This window comes from Petaurus breviceps, unplaced genomic scaffold (genome assembly GCF_028583685.1).
Source record: "Petaurus breviceps papuanus isolate PSGF00001 unplaced genomic scaffold, PetGlider_PUasm1.0 175, whole genome shotgun sequence".
NCBI classification, from domain to species: Eukaryota; Metazoa; Chordata; class Mammalia; order Diprotodontia; family Petauridae; genus Petaurus; species Petaurus breviceps.
In genome coordinates, this window is record NW_027185764.1 from 18,029,455 (window position 1) to 18,049,211 (window position 19,757).

Sequence of the window (19,757 nt, forward strand, 5' to 3'; positions counted from 1 at the left end):
ATATATATATATATATATATATATATATATATACATATACACATATACATATATATATATATATGAGACATGCAGAAAAATTATGTGCAGGTTATTTGACGACATTAGAGAATTCTAAATTTTGGAGTGTTTAATTTAAATATGCAATGAAAACACCATAAAAATATCATATATTTCTGGGAAATGTTTCTAAAATTTCAGAGCTGGATTATAACAGAATAGCTAGTTAGGGAAACAGAAAAACAATCCTACAACTACCTACTTACATACAAAATTTAGTGGACTGATAAATTCAATTTTGTTGGGGATGCTAAGTTATGTAGATGTTTAAGATAATACATAAAGAAAAAAGGTAAAAGATGATCACATTCTCCAGGTTTAACATTAGGAACATATACCTAAGGCATATATCATGATAGAAAAGTACATTAAATTTATTACATTCTTCATCTTTTTCAGAATACAGGAACAAAATTTTAGCATGAAACAACCAATACTTTTAAAGGAACAAATCACACACTTCCATCAGATGAAACGGCTAGATAAATATAATAATTATACAACATGAATGTATTTATAATATTTATAATAATTTTATAACTATAATTTATAATATAAAATAAAATTTTATAATAAAGTATAAATCATGCCTAAAAATGAAATATAACAGGAAAACTTTCCTTAATAGTGATAATAATTTAGAGTATTTCTTGACATCCTATATTCTTACCTACATACAATAACCATTCTGAGGGGTGAAGGAGGACTTACCTGACTGAGTGACAACTACTTCAAACTGCAGTAGTTCAACTGAATGGAAGTTCCAATCCTGATGTGATGAAGTGAGCCATTCCATAAGTTGATCCATATGCTGCTGATAGAGATCTAGGGTCCCATCACATTTCTGTATCAGAGCTAATGTGTTCATTGTCTCCTGAACCTGTTAAACATAAAAGCTTGGAGTAGTCCCAGTTTTTAAGATTAGGGAATATTCTAGTGTAGTCATATCTTTATTAAACATGTAAGAGTATATTTACATTTACACAAATTATATCATATTATATTCACACAAAAAAACTAGTAAGACCAAAAGATTGTATGATCATAGATTCAGAGGTGGAAGGGCCCTCAGAGGCCATCAAGTCTAACTCCTTCATTTAACAAATGTGGAAACTGAAGCCCAGAAAAGTTAACTGATTTGATCAGGATCACACAGCACAGCTCTGAAATGTCTGAGGCAGGTCCTTCTGACACTAAATCTTGTGCCCTATTTACTATACCATGTAACTTCTTAGGAATAATCATACTCTATTAGGCACATACTCCAATGGTGTCATTGACAGAAAGGCCTCATATATATCAAAATATTTATAGTAACATTTTTTGTGATAGCAAAGAACTGGAAACAAACTTGTCCACTGAATGTGGATTCTATTGCAATATGTATTGCAATCTATCTATTAGATATATAGATCTAATCTATCATTAGATTTTTGTACACACATGTAGTAAAATACTGCTGTACTGTAAGAAACAACAGCAAAAGAAACAATAAATATGATGACTGAAGAAGCAAGGAAAGACTTGTATGAACTGATGCAATGAAGCAAGCAGAGCCACGGAAACAATACACACAATGACTACAACAATACAAACGGGAAGAACCACCACAAAAAAGCTAAAAATATAAGTGGCAAAATTACAAAGAACAAGTTTTACTCCAAAGAAGAGATAGGAGAAGATACCTTCTCCCCACTCCTTTGCAGAGATGGGAGGTCGACGGGTGTAGAAGAAGGCATAATTTTTCTGATGTACTGACTGGTTCTGCTGATTTTTTTCTTTTCTTATTCCTCTCCCCCCACTACCTCCCACTCTTAAAAAAAAAAAAAAGAAAATGTTTTGTTATATGGGATGGCTTTCCAGGATAGGGGATAGAGGGATGAATACATAGGGAAATTTAGGTCATGAAAAAAAACAAGAGAAAAGAACCAAAATTTATTTTAAAAATGAATAATCACTCTCAATATTAACATTTTAAAATGATTATTTGTCCATCTTAGATTATTACAGTTCTAAAGAGATCAGGATTTTGGCCAATATGACTATCTGAAGAGGATGCAGACAACCCAGCTCCCACACATACATGACAGCAAAATCATGAAGTCCTCATCAGACCAAAAAATGATCGAGAAATCCATTAAGAAACCACAATAACTGATTTCTTCCACCTGAGAACTGCACAAAAAGTCAGCTAGAAGTCCAGTAATGGAAGAAAAGGGATCCCTCCCACAAGTCAAGTGACAACTTGAAAAGAGATGAGAAATAAGTAGACTGCAAGAGTGGAATGAACCCCTGAGAAAACCCTAGGGTGGTCAGAAAACCCAGGATGTGGGCTTTAGAAGTTCAAGTTAAGCAATAGCAATAGCAACTCCACAACAACTGCAAGCACAGAATCAAAAGAAAAAAGTGGATTTTCCACAAGAACTACATGAATACCTAAAAGAAATTAAGAGGTAAAAATGAAATAATCTCTGGAGGAAAGAATAGGAAGGAGAATAAATAGCTTAGAAGAGAAGGTGGTAAACCTTACCTATGAAATAACTCCCTGAAAACTAGAACAGACCAAATAAAAATCATTGACTTCAAGAGACAGCAACAAGTATTAGAAGAAAATTAAAAGATAGGAAAAAATAGAAGGAAATGAGTATCAAAAACAATTGACCTAAAGAGTAGCAGGTCAAAAAGAGATCATTTAAAAATCACTGAACTCCCTGGAAAGTTATAAGAAAAAAAGATGTTATAAGTAATAAACAAAAACTGCCTGGATCTATTGAACCAGAGGGCAAAATGAAGATGGGAAGAATCCACCAATTACTCCCCAACAGGAACAGTTCCAGGAATACCAAGCCAAACACAAAGCTTCTATATCAAAGAAAAACGACTGCAAACATCCAGAAAGAAGCAGTTCAAGTGCCAAGTCACTACATGCAGGATCACATAAGCCCTGGCAGTTTTTACTATAAATGAAAAATCTTGGAATGCAATATTCCAAAAGGAAAAAGATACCGGCTTAAAACAACCAAAAATAACTCACTCCTTAAGGCTGAATAAAATCCAATAGGAGAAAAAAAAATGGATTTTTTAATGGACTAGAGGACTTTCAAGTATTTCTGATGAGAAGAACAAACCTGAGTAGGAATTTTGGAATATAAACACAAGAGAATCCTAGAATGGTAAATTTATTTGAGCAACTGGAAAGAACTATATAATGAGCTAGTGCTAATATTCTTAAAGGGAAAGTAGAAATATATTTCCCTTCAGAACCTTCATGTCTTTGAAGGGTCCTGAGGGAATTAAATAAGAAAATTGGAGGTCCTGGGTGGTAGAATGGTTCTCTTTTGATGGGGAAAATGAACAGATGGTAGTAGAGATAAAGGTAAAAGGAATGGAACTTGGTGTTTCTCATAACTGGACATGTGAAAAGAGGATATAAATATGAAAGAAAGGGTGGGGAAAGCAGGCATCAGATGACCATCTTTATCTGAAAGGGACAAAAGGCAGTTGAACACACACAAATTCACACAAATAGCTTGGTCTAGAAATACATCACACTAAACAGAGAAATAAGCAAAGATAGGGAAGAAGGTGGATTAAGAAGAAGTATAATACTGGGGAGGGAATGGTCACAAGGAAAACCAACTTCCCAATCCTGAAGGGGAGATTAAAGGGGGTAGGAGAGAATTAAAATCTAAGCGTGTACTTTAGACTGCCTCTTAGACCACTGGGGAATGGCTGAACAAACTGCGGTATATGAATATAAAGGAATATTACAAAGAAATTATGAAAGACAATTCCGGAGAATCCTGGGTAGTGTATAAAATGACACAGAATGAAAAGAGCAGAAGCAGAATATACACAAGGACAGTGACATTGTAAAGTTAAATTTCTTGAGCAACTCAAGAACTCTGATGAAGGCAATGATCGACCATGACTTCAGAGGACCCACAACGAAGCATGCTACTTACTTCTGACAAAGAGGTGATAGACGCAAGGAACAGAAGGATATATCCCTTTTGGGGCATGGCTACTGTGTGCATCTGGTTTCCCTGACTACGCTTATTTGTTACAAGAGATTTTTATTCATTCTTTCTTTTCCTTGGTTAATTGGAGAGTAGGGAAGAGGGATAGACTAACAATATGGATGCCAAAAGAGGGCCACTGATACATTTTTTAATATGCACAGAAAAGAACAGAAAGAAGTTCAGGAGGAAACAGACAAGTAGAACAGTTTCGAAAACAATGTATTTGTTTAGTAGTTTCAGTTGTGTCTGACTTTTCAAGATCCTATTTGGCGGGGCAGCTAGGTGGTGCAGTGACTACAGCACCTGCCCTGGAGTCAGGAGGATCTGAGTTCAAGTTCGACCTCAGACAACACTTACTAGCTATGTGACCTTGGGCATGTCACTTAATTCCAACATCCCAACTGACCTGCCTTCCCCCCTCCAAAAAAAGACAAACAAACAAGATCCTATTTGGGTTTTCTTGATAAAGGTACTGGAGTAGTTTGCCATTTCCTTCTCCAGCTTATTTTATAGATGAAGAAACCAAGGCAAACATGGTTAAGTGACTTGTCCAGGGTCACACGGCTAGTAAGTGTCTGAGGCCAGATTTGAACACAGGTCTTCCTGACTTCAGACCTGGTGCTCTATCCACAGCACCACCTAGCTGCCTAAATGCATAAAATGTGTTATATACTTTTGAAAAAGCAAGTGGTATGAATGTAGATTCAGTTTCATAGAGAATCCAATTTTTGTATTCTGCTACAAGTATGGAAATGCTTTGCTTGTTGCTTCAATTAAGAATAAAAAAAAGATTCAAGAAAAAAGCAATTTTACACAAATCCAAAATGTTTTGTGGGATGGTATTGTTTTATGCAGCATTTTCACTCAGAATTTGGAACACAGAACTACAAGAATTGTCATTTTTAAGTATGTGGCCACAAACCTCTCTTCTTCCCACCACCAAAAAATCTTCAAACCAAACAGCCCATCAAGAATTCAGACATTTAAAGAGAGAGGGAAGACCATATTTAAAAAATTTTTCATCTGAGTAACATTAAACAACAGATTCACCAAAGTGATTTTTTTCTTTATTTGGCTCTTTCACCTCCTCCTGGACTCTAAACTAAAAAGGACTTCAGTCAGTTTCTAAAGCTGGGGGCAATGCATTAAAGATGTCCAATTGATAAAGCAGGTCTCCTTTTAACTTGTACCTTTTCCTCAGGGTTTAAAAATATTAGGAAGTATTCAAGTCACCCTTGTGGTAACTCCTTGGTGGCCTCACCCAGTCTGTTTTTCAAAACCTGCTTCTTAATTTGATGGCTGTTCAACTTCCTCCTCTGTTGCTTCTAGGCATCATGTATTTCTAGAGTCTATCGTTTGCCAGTATTTATGGCCCTATCAGTGACAACCTGTCTCCTAAGACATATGCCCTTTAGGAAGGTTGTTTGTAAAAACAGAAATGAAACAAAGTTTAAACAGGCACCAAACAGGTGAGAGAATGCAATGAGATTCCTAAAATACAAAGTTTCAAGTGGGGCAAGAAGGGTCTTATAAATTCTCACTAAGGTCTCACTTTCTCATCCGCATAGCAGAAAAATGAGATTTCAAAGAAAAATTGCCTAAGGTCAGTCAGGAAATAGAGAAAAACAATAGGGAAAAACATGCTTTTCAGTGTGAAAATAGCATATGATTAAAACAGGGAAAATGACACCTCATTTCAGTAAATCCTTTTGATTCTGATAGAACTCAATGTCTAGAGGAAGTTCAGAGGTTAGTGTGAATCTATGTGTGTGTCTATATGTATCTGTGCACACACATAAGCAATGGAGAAAAAATAATTTTGCAAAACTGGGTCACAATTGAATGGGGAAATAATAGTATCATTTTTCTTCTCTAGACATTCAGTCTAAATGTAAGTACTTTTTCTTTTTTTAATGAAAACTTAAATGTACAGAATAAAGTTTACAGCAGCTTTTCTTTTTTGCAAAAGACTCCAAAATTAAGACTGCAATTTAATTTTGTCTTCACTCTTAGATACTAAAATAAATTGGCAGTTGGACGCTATATAAAATTCTATGTATGCCCTAAGGCCACATCGTGAGTGACTCATTCCAAATGTTCTAAATTCTTTAATATTTGCTAGTCAGTTTGAGTCATGTGTGCCTGAGGCTTGAAACTCAGTATCAGGAAAGATTTATAGAAGAGAGTTCCATTTCATTTGGAGAAATAATGATCTTTCTAGTAGTAAGCTTCATCTTGTCAAGAGGCAATGAAGGGAGTTCTCAATTAAACTCACCTTTTCGTGAAGGCCTGCGGCACCTGAGACAGCCATGACTGTCACCAAAACTTCCATGAGCTGCAAACTTGATTCTTCACAATCTTCCTGACCCACCTGGAGTAACGCTTGTACGCAACAAAGCAACTGCTCCATATAATGGCTCTGTAAAAAGAGTGTCAGCAATAAAATTAGGCATTTAAAATCGTACATGACAGTGTAGTTTAGGTCATATGATAAGGTGGGAGTCATTATCTTCTCTGATTCCTCATCAGTAAAATGAGGGAAGTACATAATTAATATCAGTTGATAACATCCCTTTCCAACTTAAGATCCTGGCTTTATTATTATCACAGTGGCTCCACAAATGCTATTGGTTGAATGAAGGACAGCAGAGAGTAGTGGGAAAAAAACTGCTGGACCAGGATTTTGGGATATCTGGATTCGAAGTTTCAGCTTTTCACTAAATAGGTTTTTAGCTTTGGGTAAATTATGAAAGTTTATTAAGAGCCAGTATTTTCCTCCATAAAATGAGAATAGATAACAGGAGCTTGCTCTAGAATTCTATTCTAAAAATATCAACAATTGCTGTGTACATAAAGCTTTAAGGTTCAAAAAATGCTTTAAATATGTATGATCTCATTTGATTTGATCCTCCCAACAATGCTATGATGTAGGTGCTATAATATACCCAGAAAAGGAAACTGAGGCTGACAGAAGGTATGTTTGCTGGAAGTCACATGGCTAGTAAGTGTCTGAAGCAGGATTCAGACTTAGGTCTTCTTAACTCCATATTTGACATTCTTAACTCTATATATATGTCGCTTGTCCACCTTCAAAGTAACTATAATAATCGTGGTAATTAAATTAAAAAATCCAGTAGGGCAAAAAATCATTTGCTTTGCCCATTTCTCTCCATGAAAGCATGATGCATTAAACAGTAATAAATCAATACTGACAGCACACATCAAATTAATGCTGTATACAGTGACATGGCCAGAATCTGGATGGAACATCAACCTTAACCCACAAAGCAGAACTGTGGTGGAATAAGAAACTTTGAGGCTGGTTGCAGGTTTGGATCTGGGATTACTAGAAAAATATGCCCATGCTTTTTTCTCTATTTTAAGCTTTATTTTCCCCTTTTTATTTGAATTATTATTTGCCCACAAATATTTTGCCTGATTTTCTTTTATCTCACAATAATGCTTTTCAGGTCCTGACATAAGAAAAACTGTTTGGTTTACTTGAATGGCTATCAAATTGTAAATTAAGAGGAAATAAATCCAGTTTTCAAAAAAGTAAATGCCACTATTAGCTTTAGTTACATTGTGTAGTTACATGTATAAATTTAAGGGCTTATGAAATATACATACTTTATGCCTATGTAATGAGAATGGGAATTTGAAGATCTTCCCTGTCTCTTAATAGACCTAGGGGAGAGTTTGAAGACCTCCTGTGCTTTGAAAGTAAACTGCCCCCTGATAGGCTGAATGTGATCACATGGAGGGAATTTGTTAAAGGGTGGAGCAGAGCCCACAGGAAGCTGGTCAGAGCTAGTGAGATGGGGGAGAGAAGTCACTCATTAAGGAGATGGAGAGGTTTGTGAGTAAATATTGGTTTTGTATTGGTTTGTGGGAAGGCTGAAGGATGCTGTGGCTCTCAGTGTTATTATGGCTTCTGAATATCTTTGGTACTATGATGGAATTGGCTTATTGGTTTGGGGATTCAGTTTTCTGGTGTCTAAATAAATGCTTTAGTTCTATCCTCTATCTGGAGAGTTTGATATATTTTGTGATCGAATATCATGTGATACTTACAGTCATGGTCTTTATCGTGATTGTGGGTGCGGTAAATATTGCATTGGCACTACAACCTATTATAATATATATAAACACAAATATACATGAGGTTTCCATAGGTAAACATCATCATTTGAAAATGAATAGATCAAAAAACATCTTTTGGGTGAAAGTAATGATATATTTTTAATAAAATTCTAGTTTTTCCAAGCTGTAATAATAAAGTTTTAATCAGTGAATTTTCAATATCTTGAAAAAAATCACAGCAAGAATATTTGTGTATTAAGTGAGATATCTGAAATTGTATAAGACTTGTATACTCAGAGTCTGAGTACAAAGGAGATAACAAAAACTATTGTTTTCCTTTAGTTAAACTGGAATAAATGTTTATGTTATCATACAATTTCCGTATTTCACTTACCTGTCCCTAAACAAACATATTTCAAAGAAAAGGATCAAGTTCCTTTCTTTCAGCTAAGCCCCAGGTGCAGGACTTGGCTTGAGACCCCCGGGAAAGTGCCTTTTACCAAAACTTAAACTTATAGCCAACAATAAAGAAGATCTTTGACTGGGCCCTCCATTTAAAATGTACCTCTATCAATTACTAAGGTTTTTGTTTTTTTATATGTGAACTTCTTTTTTCAGTTTTCTATAAAGCACTTTTCTTCACTTACATGAAATAAATTAGCTTTCTGGTAGCACTGATCTCCTTTTAAAAAAAAAATCTCATTACAAAATGCTTGGGCCTTTGGTCTAGCTTTGAAACAGAACTGCTTTGGACCAAGCTATCACAGGGCATTTGAACAGTCTTCTTTTTCCCATGCAAAATACTAAGTTTTGCTTTAAATGAATTATAAATTTATATCCATATCTAGAGATCCTGTCTCCTCAATATTCCTTGAGAGTATCTGAGTGTCAAAAACAAATTTCCTTAATTAAGTGATGAAATTAAAGTTCTAAAGAGCCAACTTAACATGTTCTCTGACCGTGAAGATTATAATTTCTGATTAAATTTGGGGGGGACAACATGATATAAAAAGTATATTTTTCCTGATAAAAAGTTTTTAATGCAAGGCATTATTTTTGACACCTATGACATTTATAAATTGTATACTTCCAGAATATTTCAGAAAGGGCAAGAATTTGCAGTTCTTAAAGGTAGACAAGAGAATCAAAGGATTAAAAACAAACGAAAAGACAATCCACAAACAATAGCAAAGCAAGATCATATGATCTACCTGAGCACTTTAGACTATGTTCAGGACAAGCTGTCTGAGAAAAGATTAGAAATTAATGATTCATGCTATAGCATTACATGGCTGAAACAGATTCTTTTCATGTTTAACAAAAATCATTAAAATGTACTCCAGTGTTAGTATTTCAGAAAATGAGACGGGTTAAAAGATTTGATGGCAATTACATAATAACAAAGTCGGTAAGAAATGGTTACCTTGCATTATTTAATGACTACTTTTTATCCAGTAGTATGTCAACAAAGTCTCAAAAAAACACTAGATTTCTAATCAGGCACAAATGTCAAATTTATATAGCATAGTCTTAACGTATAGCGGAAAAGCTGGCAAGTCATTCTCTCAATTGACAAGGCCAAGGCATATCATAAAACTGATCCTATGCATAGATTTTTTAGGTATTAAGTGTATCATACTTTAACAAAAACAAAGGAATTTTTCCAACTGAAAGCAACTAAGAATTACCTATAACCTAAACTGTTCCAGCAATAAAAAACAACTGTTCCAACAATAAAATTTAAAATCAAGCAGATTCACAATAACTAAATACATATTTTTTAATAACTGGCTAATTTGTCAGGCTTGCTCATTTTAAACACGTGGCATGTTAATTTGGATAACGAAAAAATCCAAAAGTGGTAGTTAATTGGTTAATTTACATTAAATACAATGTGGAGTGACTAGGTACAGGCAAAGATTTGTTACCTAATCTTACAATAGTGGTTCAAACTGGAAGTTACCTATGGCTATGGTGCTGTCTATGTAATTTTGAGTGTGCTCAGATTTTAGGGATATAACTTTCTTCATCTGTAGAATGTGAATACAGAAGTAGGTTCTTAACATTTTCATACAGATGTTGTGGAGATAAAGGAGTTGCTCCTTGAAGGTAGAGACTGTCTCGTTTTTACCTCTGGATCCCAGTAACTTAAACATAAGAAGGTACTTAATAAATATTTAATTAACATGTTAATAATAAATCATGAATCACCTTTACAATGCTTCACTGTAGAAATATAGATTGATCCTCAGGTTTTGCAGGATATGTCAGCAGAACACAGTATCTAGGGGCGGCCAGGTGGCTCAGTGAGTAAGAGCACCAGGGATGACCTGGGGATCGAATCCAGGCTCAGACACTTAGCACCCACCCAGAAACACCTGGCCGTGTAACCTTGAACAAGTTACTTAACCCCAATTGCTTAGGGGCAGCCAGGGGGCTCAGTGAGTAAGAGTACTGGCTCCAGTGTCAGGATAACCTGGGGATCAAATCTGGGCTCAGATACTTGACACCACACCCAGAAACAACTGGCTGTGTAACCTTGAGCAAGTTACTTAACCCTGATTGCTTTAAAAAAAAAAAAAAAGAACAGTGTCTGGAAAGTCCTACCAAGTCGGTTATGAACTCTCATTTGAAGGCTAGCTATGTGTGAAGAGGCTTCTCACCAGAAAGCTGACTACTAGTTGAAGAGCTTTTTGGATATAGCAATTCATACTATGTAGACAAGTCTTCAATTTGAATCACAAATATTTCTAGGCAGAAGGAACCTCATAAGTCATTTAGTTCAAACCCCCTTACTTCATTGATAAAGCGTAGGGATGTGAAAAATAATGCCCATAAAAAGAGATAGCAGCTGAGTCAGGAGTCAAAGCCATATTCTCTGATTTCAAATTCAGGCTTCTTTCACTTGATTCTTATGGGAGAGAGAGGTTTAGATTTTATACTGAAGAAAGCAGCATAAAATTAGGATAGATTTTATACTGATAAAGTCATGAAACTTTCAATATATCAATAAGGGTAACTAAGATTTTTATAATATTTTATATTTTTTAAAAAAGTTTTCTCCACAACAATTTGGTAAGATAGGTGGTACAAGAACCCCTTTAATAGATACAGAAAATGAGTTTTAGAGAAGTAAAGTGATCTGTCTATGATCACTGCACAATACTTGTCCAAACCACAAGTTTTAGACCTGACTCCAAATCTGTTATTCTTTCTAAGCCACCACACTGCCTCTGGTGAAAAAGCACCCTGATGCCAATGGGTCACTAATGCCAGAGAGAAGTCATGGCCTGACATAGAGCCAGTGTCAATGCTAAAATATTCCAATAATCATATTTAGATATTGTCAAAATATATAGCAATACCACCAAATGCTTAACTCTGACATTTTCCCATTTCCCACCATTTTGTACATATTCTTACATCTTCAGATCCTTGGCAAATCTGTGTCTGTGACAGGTAGCTGGCAATGTTATTTAGATGAGGTTTAAGGGATTGTCTTGAACAGCCTCTAGTAACTGCAGCCAGGACCATAAGACACGATGGACGAAGTGATTTTTTCAGTGCTGGCAAGATTAACTTCAGAAATACCTCAGGGTTGACAAATGTTCCAACCAATTCTGCTGATTTTATACACTGTAAGAGAAACCAAATATGTGAAAATTAAAAGGATTATTCTGAAAACACAAAGAGTAAACAACTTATCCAAGGGTTTTCCTTTCCTGTTCTAGACTGAGTTCAGTCCGCTTAAATTCTGCACATCTGAAATGTTTCAGCAATTAGCTTGTAGCTGTTTCCACTCATCAGGTATTGATAATCATAAATGCAAAAATCTTTTTGGCACATAACTATAAAGCTCATAAGACAAATAAGTTTTTCCTCAAAGATCAGATAATTTTTATGAAAAAAGTCTAATTCATAGCAGTAAAGGATATATTTTTTTTTCATTAGCAGCTCCCGCCATTTATTAACACCATGTTGATTTAATACAGCCGCTGGGGTTTGCCCATGGTGCTCTTGATATACAATGCCCTCACATTTTGCCAGTTTTTCTTCAGCAGAGAAACCAAGAAATTGACAGCCAAATGGATGTTGTAGACAAGCTCATCGTCTGTCATCTTCACATGGCCAACAGCCACCGCTAGACACAGCACCTTCTTCATCTGGAACTTGATAGTAGATTTAACCTCATCAACCTTCGCCACCATATTCTCATTGTGGGTGAGCAGAGATGGAAACTTGCCGGCTTTGTTCAGACCAGGGCCCAGGATTCGAGGAATTTGCTTGATCAAAGACTCAGAGGCCAAAAAGGCATCATACTTTTTAGCCAGTTTCTTGACCAATTTGTTGTTCTTATTCAACTTCTTCAGGGCCTCGATATCCATGTGGGGGATTTCTACAGCCTTGGCTTCATCTCAATGCTGCTGGTCTCCCAGTACACACATAGAAAATTTAGGTCGGGGTGTGGATTTGAGCCTGACGGTGCCAGAGAAACGTTTATCCTTTTGGGGATCATAGTTCTTCAGACTGATCTGCAGCTCCACAGTTTCCAAAAACTTTCTTTTTTTGCGCTGGGTTCCATGCAGGACCTCCCGCACAGCTTCATAAAGCGTGTCACGTGAGACTTTGCTGCTCATGGCTGCTCACTGGTCACAAGCCGGGAAAAGAGAAGGATATATTTTTTAGGGTAGTATAAACCTAAACTATATTTTCTAGATTTAATATTTGTTTCTCTTCTTCTTTCCTTCAACCTTCAAAGTGATATGAGAATGACTAGAAACATCTTATTCATAATTGTAATCACCCAATTTTTATTCTATCTTCATACCACTGTCAAGACAGCTTTTGAATTAGAATTCCAAATAAAACCTTCAGTAGGATGATGAAACACATGGCCCCTGGGTAAGCATAACTGAGATTAAAAAATAATAACCAAAAATTAGTCTCGTAGTAGTTTCCTGCTATGCCATTTGGGAGGTCTCAATTCACTTGCTTCATATTCCTATTCTTTCAACTAGCGGAAAACGCTGCTGATGGAACCCCTTTCCAAGTGGAAAAGAAAGTTGCATAACACAACAGCTAAGGTCTATTTAAGATCTATTCTTTATCAAACACCAAAAGCATTCTCAGTCCTTTAGAAAAGAAATTAAACAGTTGGTCTAGAGAGAATAAATGAGACCAATACTCTTCAGCTAAAAAGCAGATAATTATACCAGAGAAGAAATAAAAATTTTCACACAGAATAAATAATTCAGAAGATGGGTGATCACCTATCAGATTTTTATAGGAGAAAAGAAAATGGAGGCAAAAAAAACCATAATCTTAGAGAAAGTTAACTATCCTACCAACAAAAAAGAAGGAAGAGTGGGCGGCTAGGTGGCTCAGTGAGTAAAGTGCCGGCCCTGGAGTCAGGAGGACCTGAGTTTGGTTCCGGTCTCAAACGCTTAACACACACACACACACACACACACAAAACTAGCCGTGTAACCTTGGGTAAGTTACTTAACCCCAACTGCCCTCAAAAAAAAAAAAAAAAGGAAGAGCTCTGTTTTCTTTGCAGAATCATATCATCCATGCCAAGTACACTAATTGAGGGGTGTTCCTCAAGACTCTACCCTGGTACCTTTTCCCTTCTCTATCATCTCCCTTTCCTCATCAGCTCACATGGGTTTAATTCTCTCTATGCAGACAATTCTCAGATCTATCTACCCCTAGTCTTTCTTTTTGATTCTAGTACCACACCAACAATTACCTAGTGGCCATTTCAAACTGGACATCCTTTAACCATCACAATGTCCAAAACAAAGCTTGTTATCTTTTGCTCCAGACCCATCTCTCTTCTGAACTTCCCAAGAGGGTTATCCAGGGCACCATCACCCTTCTAGTCACTAAGGTTCACAACTTTGGTGTTATCCTTGACTCTCCATTCTTACTTCACATATACAAATAATTACTGAGCCTTGATGTCTTTGTCTCTAAATCTCTCATTTATTATATCCTTTTTTCTCTACTCAGAAAAACATCATGGGGGTTGGGGGGGGTGGAGCCAAGATGGCGGTATAGAAGCAGGAAAACTCTGTGAGCCCCCCCCATAACCATCTCAAATACCTATAAAATATGACTCTAAACAAACTTTAGAGCTACAGAACCCACAAAGTGACAGAGAGAAACAAATCTCCCGCTGAAGTCAACCTGGAAAGCAGACAGGAAGGGTCCATCGCAGTGCGATGGGAGCTGAGCCCAGCCCTGAATGAGCCCGCAGTTTTAGCCTCAGGGATGCCCCAACCAGGAGTGGCTGGAGCAGACTTCGGGAGAGTGGAGCAGCTGTGGTGGTTTCCAGAATTATCAACCCATAAATGCCAAAGACAAAGTAAAAGGTCAGTGTGGAACTCTGTCGGAACTGGGGCGGGGGGGGGGGGGCAGGGAATCAGGGTCTAGTCCCTGCCCCCTGGGGGGAGAAGGGGCAGAGGTGCAGTGACCCAGTAGCCACCGCCACCATGTGGCTGCTTCAGAGCTCCTGGCCTGCAGATTGTAGGGGGACCAAGTGACCATTCAGATGGTAATTGCTCTTGCTTTAACCTGCTTGGATCTGGATCACTGTCTTGGGTGGAGGTCCTGGGGTGCATGACCAGGTGCCAGAGCTTGTGGGGGCTGCAGAGAGGGCACCCAACTATAACAGCTCCAGCAGCTGTGAAAACCCCAGCAATTTGGGACAAAGCTCTCTCCAGAAGCAGAGTTCTACTGTGGCAAAAAGCTCAAAAGTCAAGTAATTGAGTGGCAACATGAGCAAGCAAAGGAAACAAAACAAGCACAGCAATAAAACCTTAGATTCCTTTTTGGGGAACAAAAAGGATCAAAGCATGGAACGGGAGGAAGACAATGAAGTCAGAACTCCAGCACCAAAAGCTTCCAAGAAAAATATGTATTGGTTACAGGCCATGGAGGAACTCAAGAAGGATTTTGAAAATCAAGTAAGAGAAGTGGAGGAAAAATTGGGAAGAGAAATGAGGATGCAAGAAAATTTTGAAAAGAGAGTCAACAACCTGACTGAAGAAAATAGAATCCCACTATAAACAGCTATTATGGTGGCAAGGAACCTTAAGACACAAATCCATAGTAAAACGACTCCAAAACTTCTACAGGCAAAGCCTCAGGAAAAAGATAGCTCAAGCATAAACTCAACTAGAATTCCTGGAGAAGATGAAGCAAGAGATGAAGAATTAATAAAATACTTTTATAAATGTAATGAGAGCACTTAAGTAGAAAAATTGGAAAAGAAATGAGAACCATGGAAGAAAGAACTGAAAAGAGAATTAATAGCTTGGTACAAACAAGAAGTATAGAAACTTGCTCAAGCAACAAACTTCCTGAAAATCAAAATGAACCAAACGATTACATGAGACAAGAAATATTAAAAACAAAGACGATGTAAGATATATCATAGCAAAAACAACTGACTTGGTAAAAAAGATGAAGGAGAAAAAAAAATTAAGAATCATTGGACTATCTGAACACCAAGACCAAAAAAAAAAAGTTTAGATATTATTTCTAGAAATCTTGAAAGAAAGCTGCCCAGATCTCTTAAAAGCAGAGGGCAAAGTGGAAATAAAAAGAATATAACAATCATCTCCTGAAAGAAACTCCAAAATGAAAACTTTCAGGAATATCATAACCAAAATCTAGAGCTTTGAGGTCAAAGAAAAAAATCAGCACTGCATGTAGCTAGAAGGAAAAATTCAAATATTGAGAAGCCACAGCTGGGATTAAACATAATTCAGCTTCCATCACTTTTAAGGAGTGGAGAACTTGGAAAACTATCTACCAGAAGGCAAATGAGAATCTTACAAGTAAAAAGAACTTACCCAGCACAACTGATTATAAATGGACTTTTAATAAAATACAGATCTTCCAAGCATTCCTCATAAAAAGACCAGAGCTGCAGAAAAACTTGGAAATAGAAGAAAAAGGGGAGAAGCGGGGGAGAGGGATTTAGAAGAAGGATATTAAGGGAGGAATTAGTCCTAAGGAAAACAAACCAATTAAGAATATACAAAAATATTTATAGCTCTTTTTGAGGTGGCAAAGAAAGGGAATCTGAGGAGGTGTCCATCGACTGCAAATACATGAAAGAGCTGTGGCATATACATTGACTGAATAGTACTCTGCAGTAAGAAATGATGAAGGAAGATTCTGAGAATTTGGGAAGCCTTGTATGACATGATAAAGACTGAAGTGAACAAAATCAGGAGAAAAAATTATATAATGACAACAGGGTAAAAGAAAAAAACTTTAAAAGAATTAGGAATTCTTATCAGTGTGATAACCAACCACTATTCCAGAGGACTAATGATAAAACACGCAACCTGCTTCCTAACAGAGAGGTAAAGGAGTCAGAATGAAGAATGAGACAAATTCTTTTGGAGACAGTCAATGGGGAAATTTGTTTTCACTACATGTGTTTGTGATGAGTTTTGTTTTTCTTTTCTTCTCAACTGGGGAGGAAGGGGGTAGGAGTATGAGAAGGCGGTTTTTTGCTGAATGAAAAATAGCAGTGTCAAATTAAACAGAGAGGTCAAGATGGATGAAGATTGAGAAAAGATGATCTGATTTGGAGATTAAAAGGTAACTTTGGAAAGAGCAGTTTCAGTTGAATGATGAGCTCAGAAGCCAAATTATAAAGGTCTGAGGAATGAATGAGATGACAAAAAATAAATGACTCCAGAGGTTTGGCTGAAAAAAGGCAACAAAGATAAGAACAATAGTTTTAAAAGAATGGTAGGGCCTATGGAAGATGATTTCTTTTTTCAAGGATTAGGAGACTGGGGCGTGTTTAAAGGTAGTAGGAAAAGAACAAATAGGGAAAGGCTGAGTATTAGAATTGGGGGGAGAAGACAGTTGATAAGGCAATCTGTTGAAAAAGGGGATCAAAAGTATATTTAGAGAGGTTCCCCTTGTTAAAGTGGTCCAAAGTATTATCAGACTGGAAAAAAGGAGGAGAGAGGGAGGGATGATGTCAAGGGATAGTGAGATAAAGGGAAGGGGAGGAGAGGAAGCCCATGACAGATAGCTTCAATGTTCTCAGTACAGTAAGGAATCAAGGCTCTCAGCTGACAGTATGCCAGAGGCAGAAGTATGGAAGCCTTGAGGACTTCTTTTAAGAGCTTTATTCCCCATTATTCCCCTTGTACTCTTCATGTCAGTTAAACTATACTGCTGTCTTCTCTAAAGTTGGCAGGCCATTTGTTGCCTTGCTGCCCTTGCACAAGTCATCAAGGGCATGTAGACTACTCTATCATTTCTACCTTTCTTAATTCTTTTTCTCCTTCATGGTTTGGCTTAGGTCCTATACCCTCTATTCCAGATCTCAGCTGAAAACATTCTCTCCCTCCTCAAATTTTCCTCAAGCATCCTGTCTGGTTTTCTACCCTGAACAAATCACATGTACTTGATATTATTATATATGTACATGTTATATCCCTTATTCCAAATGGGTACATGACTTAGATATAGAGGTAATCCTCTGTCTTTCATTTTATTCATTTGTAAATATTATTCTGAGATGGGTTCCACAGTCTTTACAAGACTGCCATAGGCATCCATGATACAAAAAAAGGTTAAGAATCCTTGTTCTAGGTTAACATTCCATGGTTAGTAAGACGGCATTTGACCTGTCTACTGACCATCCTTTAATCTTCACAACTAGTCCAAATTCTGATACATTTTCTTTTTTTTTAATAGCATAAATAAAGATTTTATTTGGGAGGCAAGCAAGGGGGTGGAGAAGAATGGAGGGTACTTTTTTCTTTACCTGTCACATTTCCTCCTCTCCCCTCCCATACTCTCACTGTGGCAGGAAGATAAGCTGAGTCAGCTAGTGATGTCAGGAACCCCCAATGGTAATGAGTGGGGCAAAGAGGGGAGGGATGCAATCTTCCACAAAGTCAACTTGAGCTACCAGGACTGGAACCATTGTCTTAGGAATGAATCCGGGATGGAAGAGCTGTCCCCCAACTCTGGAGGCCATGGGGTGCCTGACTCATCTCTAGAACTGGCATCTGCTTCTCGACAAGTTACTGCGGCTTCTTTGTGGCCCTCACTGTCTACAACAGTGCACCGCTCCTCTGCCACCCCATCTGGTCCAGTTATTTTGGTAATGGAGACGTTTCTGAAGAATGACTTAGGCTGGGGCTGTAAGATGACCAGGCCCTCCTGGGAGACCTGGGCATCAAGATCCTTGTTTTCTCTGGTTGTAGCATCAGGGGTCTTTGGCCACACCTCATCAAACCCACGGAAAGGCCTCTTGGAGTCCCAGTCTGGAGCTGCTTTGGGAGAGGGGCACCCCAGGTCACTCTCCAAGTCCTGGCTGAAAATCCTAGTCTGGTGACTATCTGGATACTTGAGCATCAACTCCTGGATGGTCTCCCCCTCCCTCTGCCTCTCACCTGGGGTCTCTGGCTCTGGGCCTGGGAGCTCAGGGGGACGGGAGGGCAGGGTCCAGGCCCCCATGACTACGAAAATATGGTTGAAATCCTGAATCAGTTCGTCAAAGCCAAAATTCTTGTGAAAAGGCATCTCCTCTCCATGGCCAAAACTAAAGCCAAAAGTGAAGTCCTCGGGGGACCTGGGGCCTCCAAACCTGGAACCCCAGGGACTTCCTCCTCCTTTTTCCTCCTCATCTTCATCATCCTCTTCTCTAGTCATCCCTCCAAAGAAGGGATCCCTGGGTCTCTGAGGCCCTGGGAATCCAAAAAAGCTCCAGAAAAGGTTGAACAGGCTCATCCCTTAGGCAGGACTCAAACCATCTACCTCCCCACAACCCAAGGCCCGGGTGGGCACTCCTGATATATATATATATATATATTTTTTTTGCTTTTTGGAGGGCAGTTGGGGTTAAGCGACTTGCCTAAGGTCACACGGCTAGTTTTGGTGTTAAGTGTCTGAGGCAGGATTTGAACTCAGGTCCTCCTGACTCCAGGGCCAGTGCTCTATTCACTGCGCCACCTAGCCACCCCTAATACATTTTTGTAATGACACAATTGCAGTCTATTTTGGAGTTCTTTTTGGAGATTACGGTTTCATATAATGAAAATTTAATGTATAATTTATTTTTAATAAAATATAGATAGAACAAATGCCATTCTTACCTACATTATTAAGTGAAGGATGGGGAAAGAAAAGCACTTAGGAACTCTGGAGTTCTCCTTGGTGGAAGATTTTTAGAAAGACAAAATAGCTTCATTCCAAATTATTCTGAATCACATAAAAATTTGAACTCAATTGAAAAATGCTACTTTGAAGATAGGTACTTGTATGAGTATGAAATATACATTCATTGATATGTACTACAAATGAAGTAAAATCAAATTTTTTCACTTTAATTACAATTATTCTTTATCGTGAAGATGATGCTATTGATTAATTCCCCTCTAGATTGTGAGCTTCTTCAGGACAGGAACTATTTTTTTGTCTCTTTTTGTATTCCCTGTACATGGCCCAATACTTGACACACAGTAGGCACTGAATAATGTTTGTGGATTGACTAAAAGTCAGCACTGCATAATAATATGCTATCAGTATTGAGATTTTTTTCTC

The 19,757-nt window shown here is 37.5% G+C and overlaps 2 protein-coding genes and 2 pseudogenes across 2 annotated transcripts in view; 1 reads left to right on the top strand and 3 right to left on the bottom strand.

Moving 5' to 3' along the window:
• PRKAR1B (protein kinase cAMP-dependent type I regulatory subunit beta) overlaps positions 1-19,757 on the top strand; it is a 716,155-nt gene that overhangs the window by 380,677 nt on the left and 315,721 nt on the right. The gene's annotated exons all lie outside the window — the stretch shown is intronic.
• Positions 1-19,757, bottom strand: part of DNAAF5 (dynein axonemal assembly factor 5) — a 71,707-nt gene that overhangs the window by 24,253 nt on the left and 27,697 nt on the right. Inside the window, exons 6-8 of the mRNA XM_069084867.1 lie at positions 11,589-11,801; positions 6,358-6,501; positions 772-940 (exon numbers count right to left, since the gene is read on the bottom strand). Of these exons, the coding sequence (XP_068940968.1) occupies positions 772-940; positions 6,358-6,501; positions 11,589-11,801 (526 nt within the window). The remainder of the gene's footprint in view (positions 1-771; positions 941-6,357; positions 6,502-11,588; positions 11,802-19,757) is intronic.
• LOC138158715 (large ribosomal subunit protein uL1 pseudogene) lies at positions 12,102-12,863 on the bottom strand (annotated as a pseudogene).
• Positions 16,904-19,008, bottom strand: LOC138158714 (HCLS1-associated protein X-1 pseudogene; annotated as a pseudogene).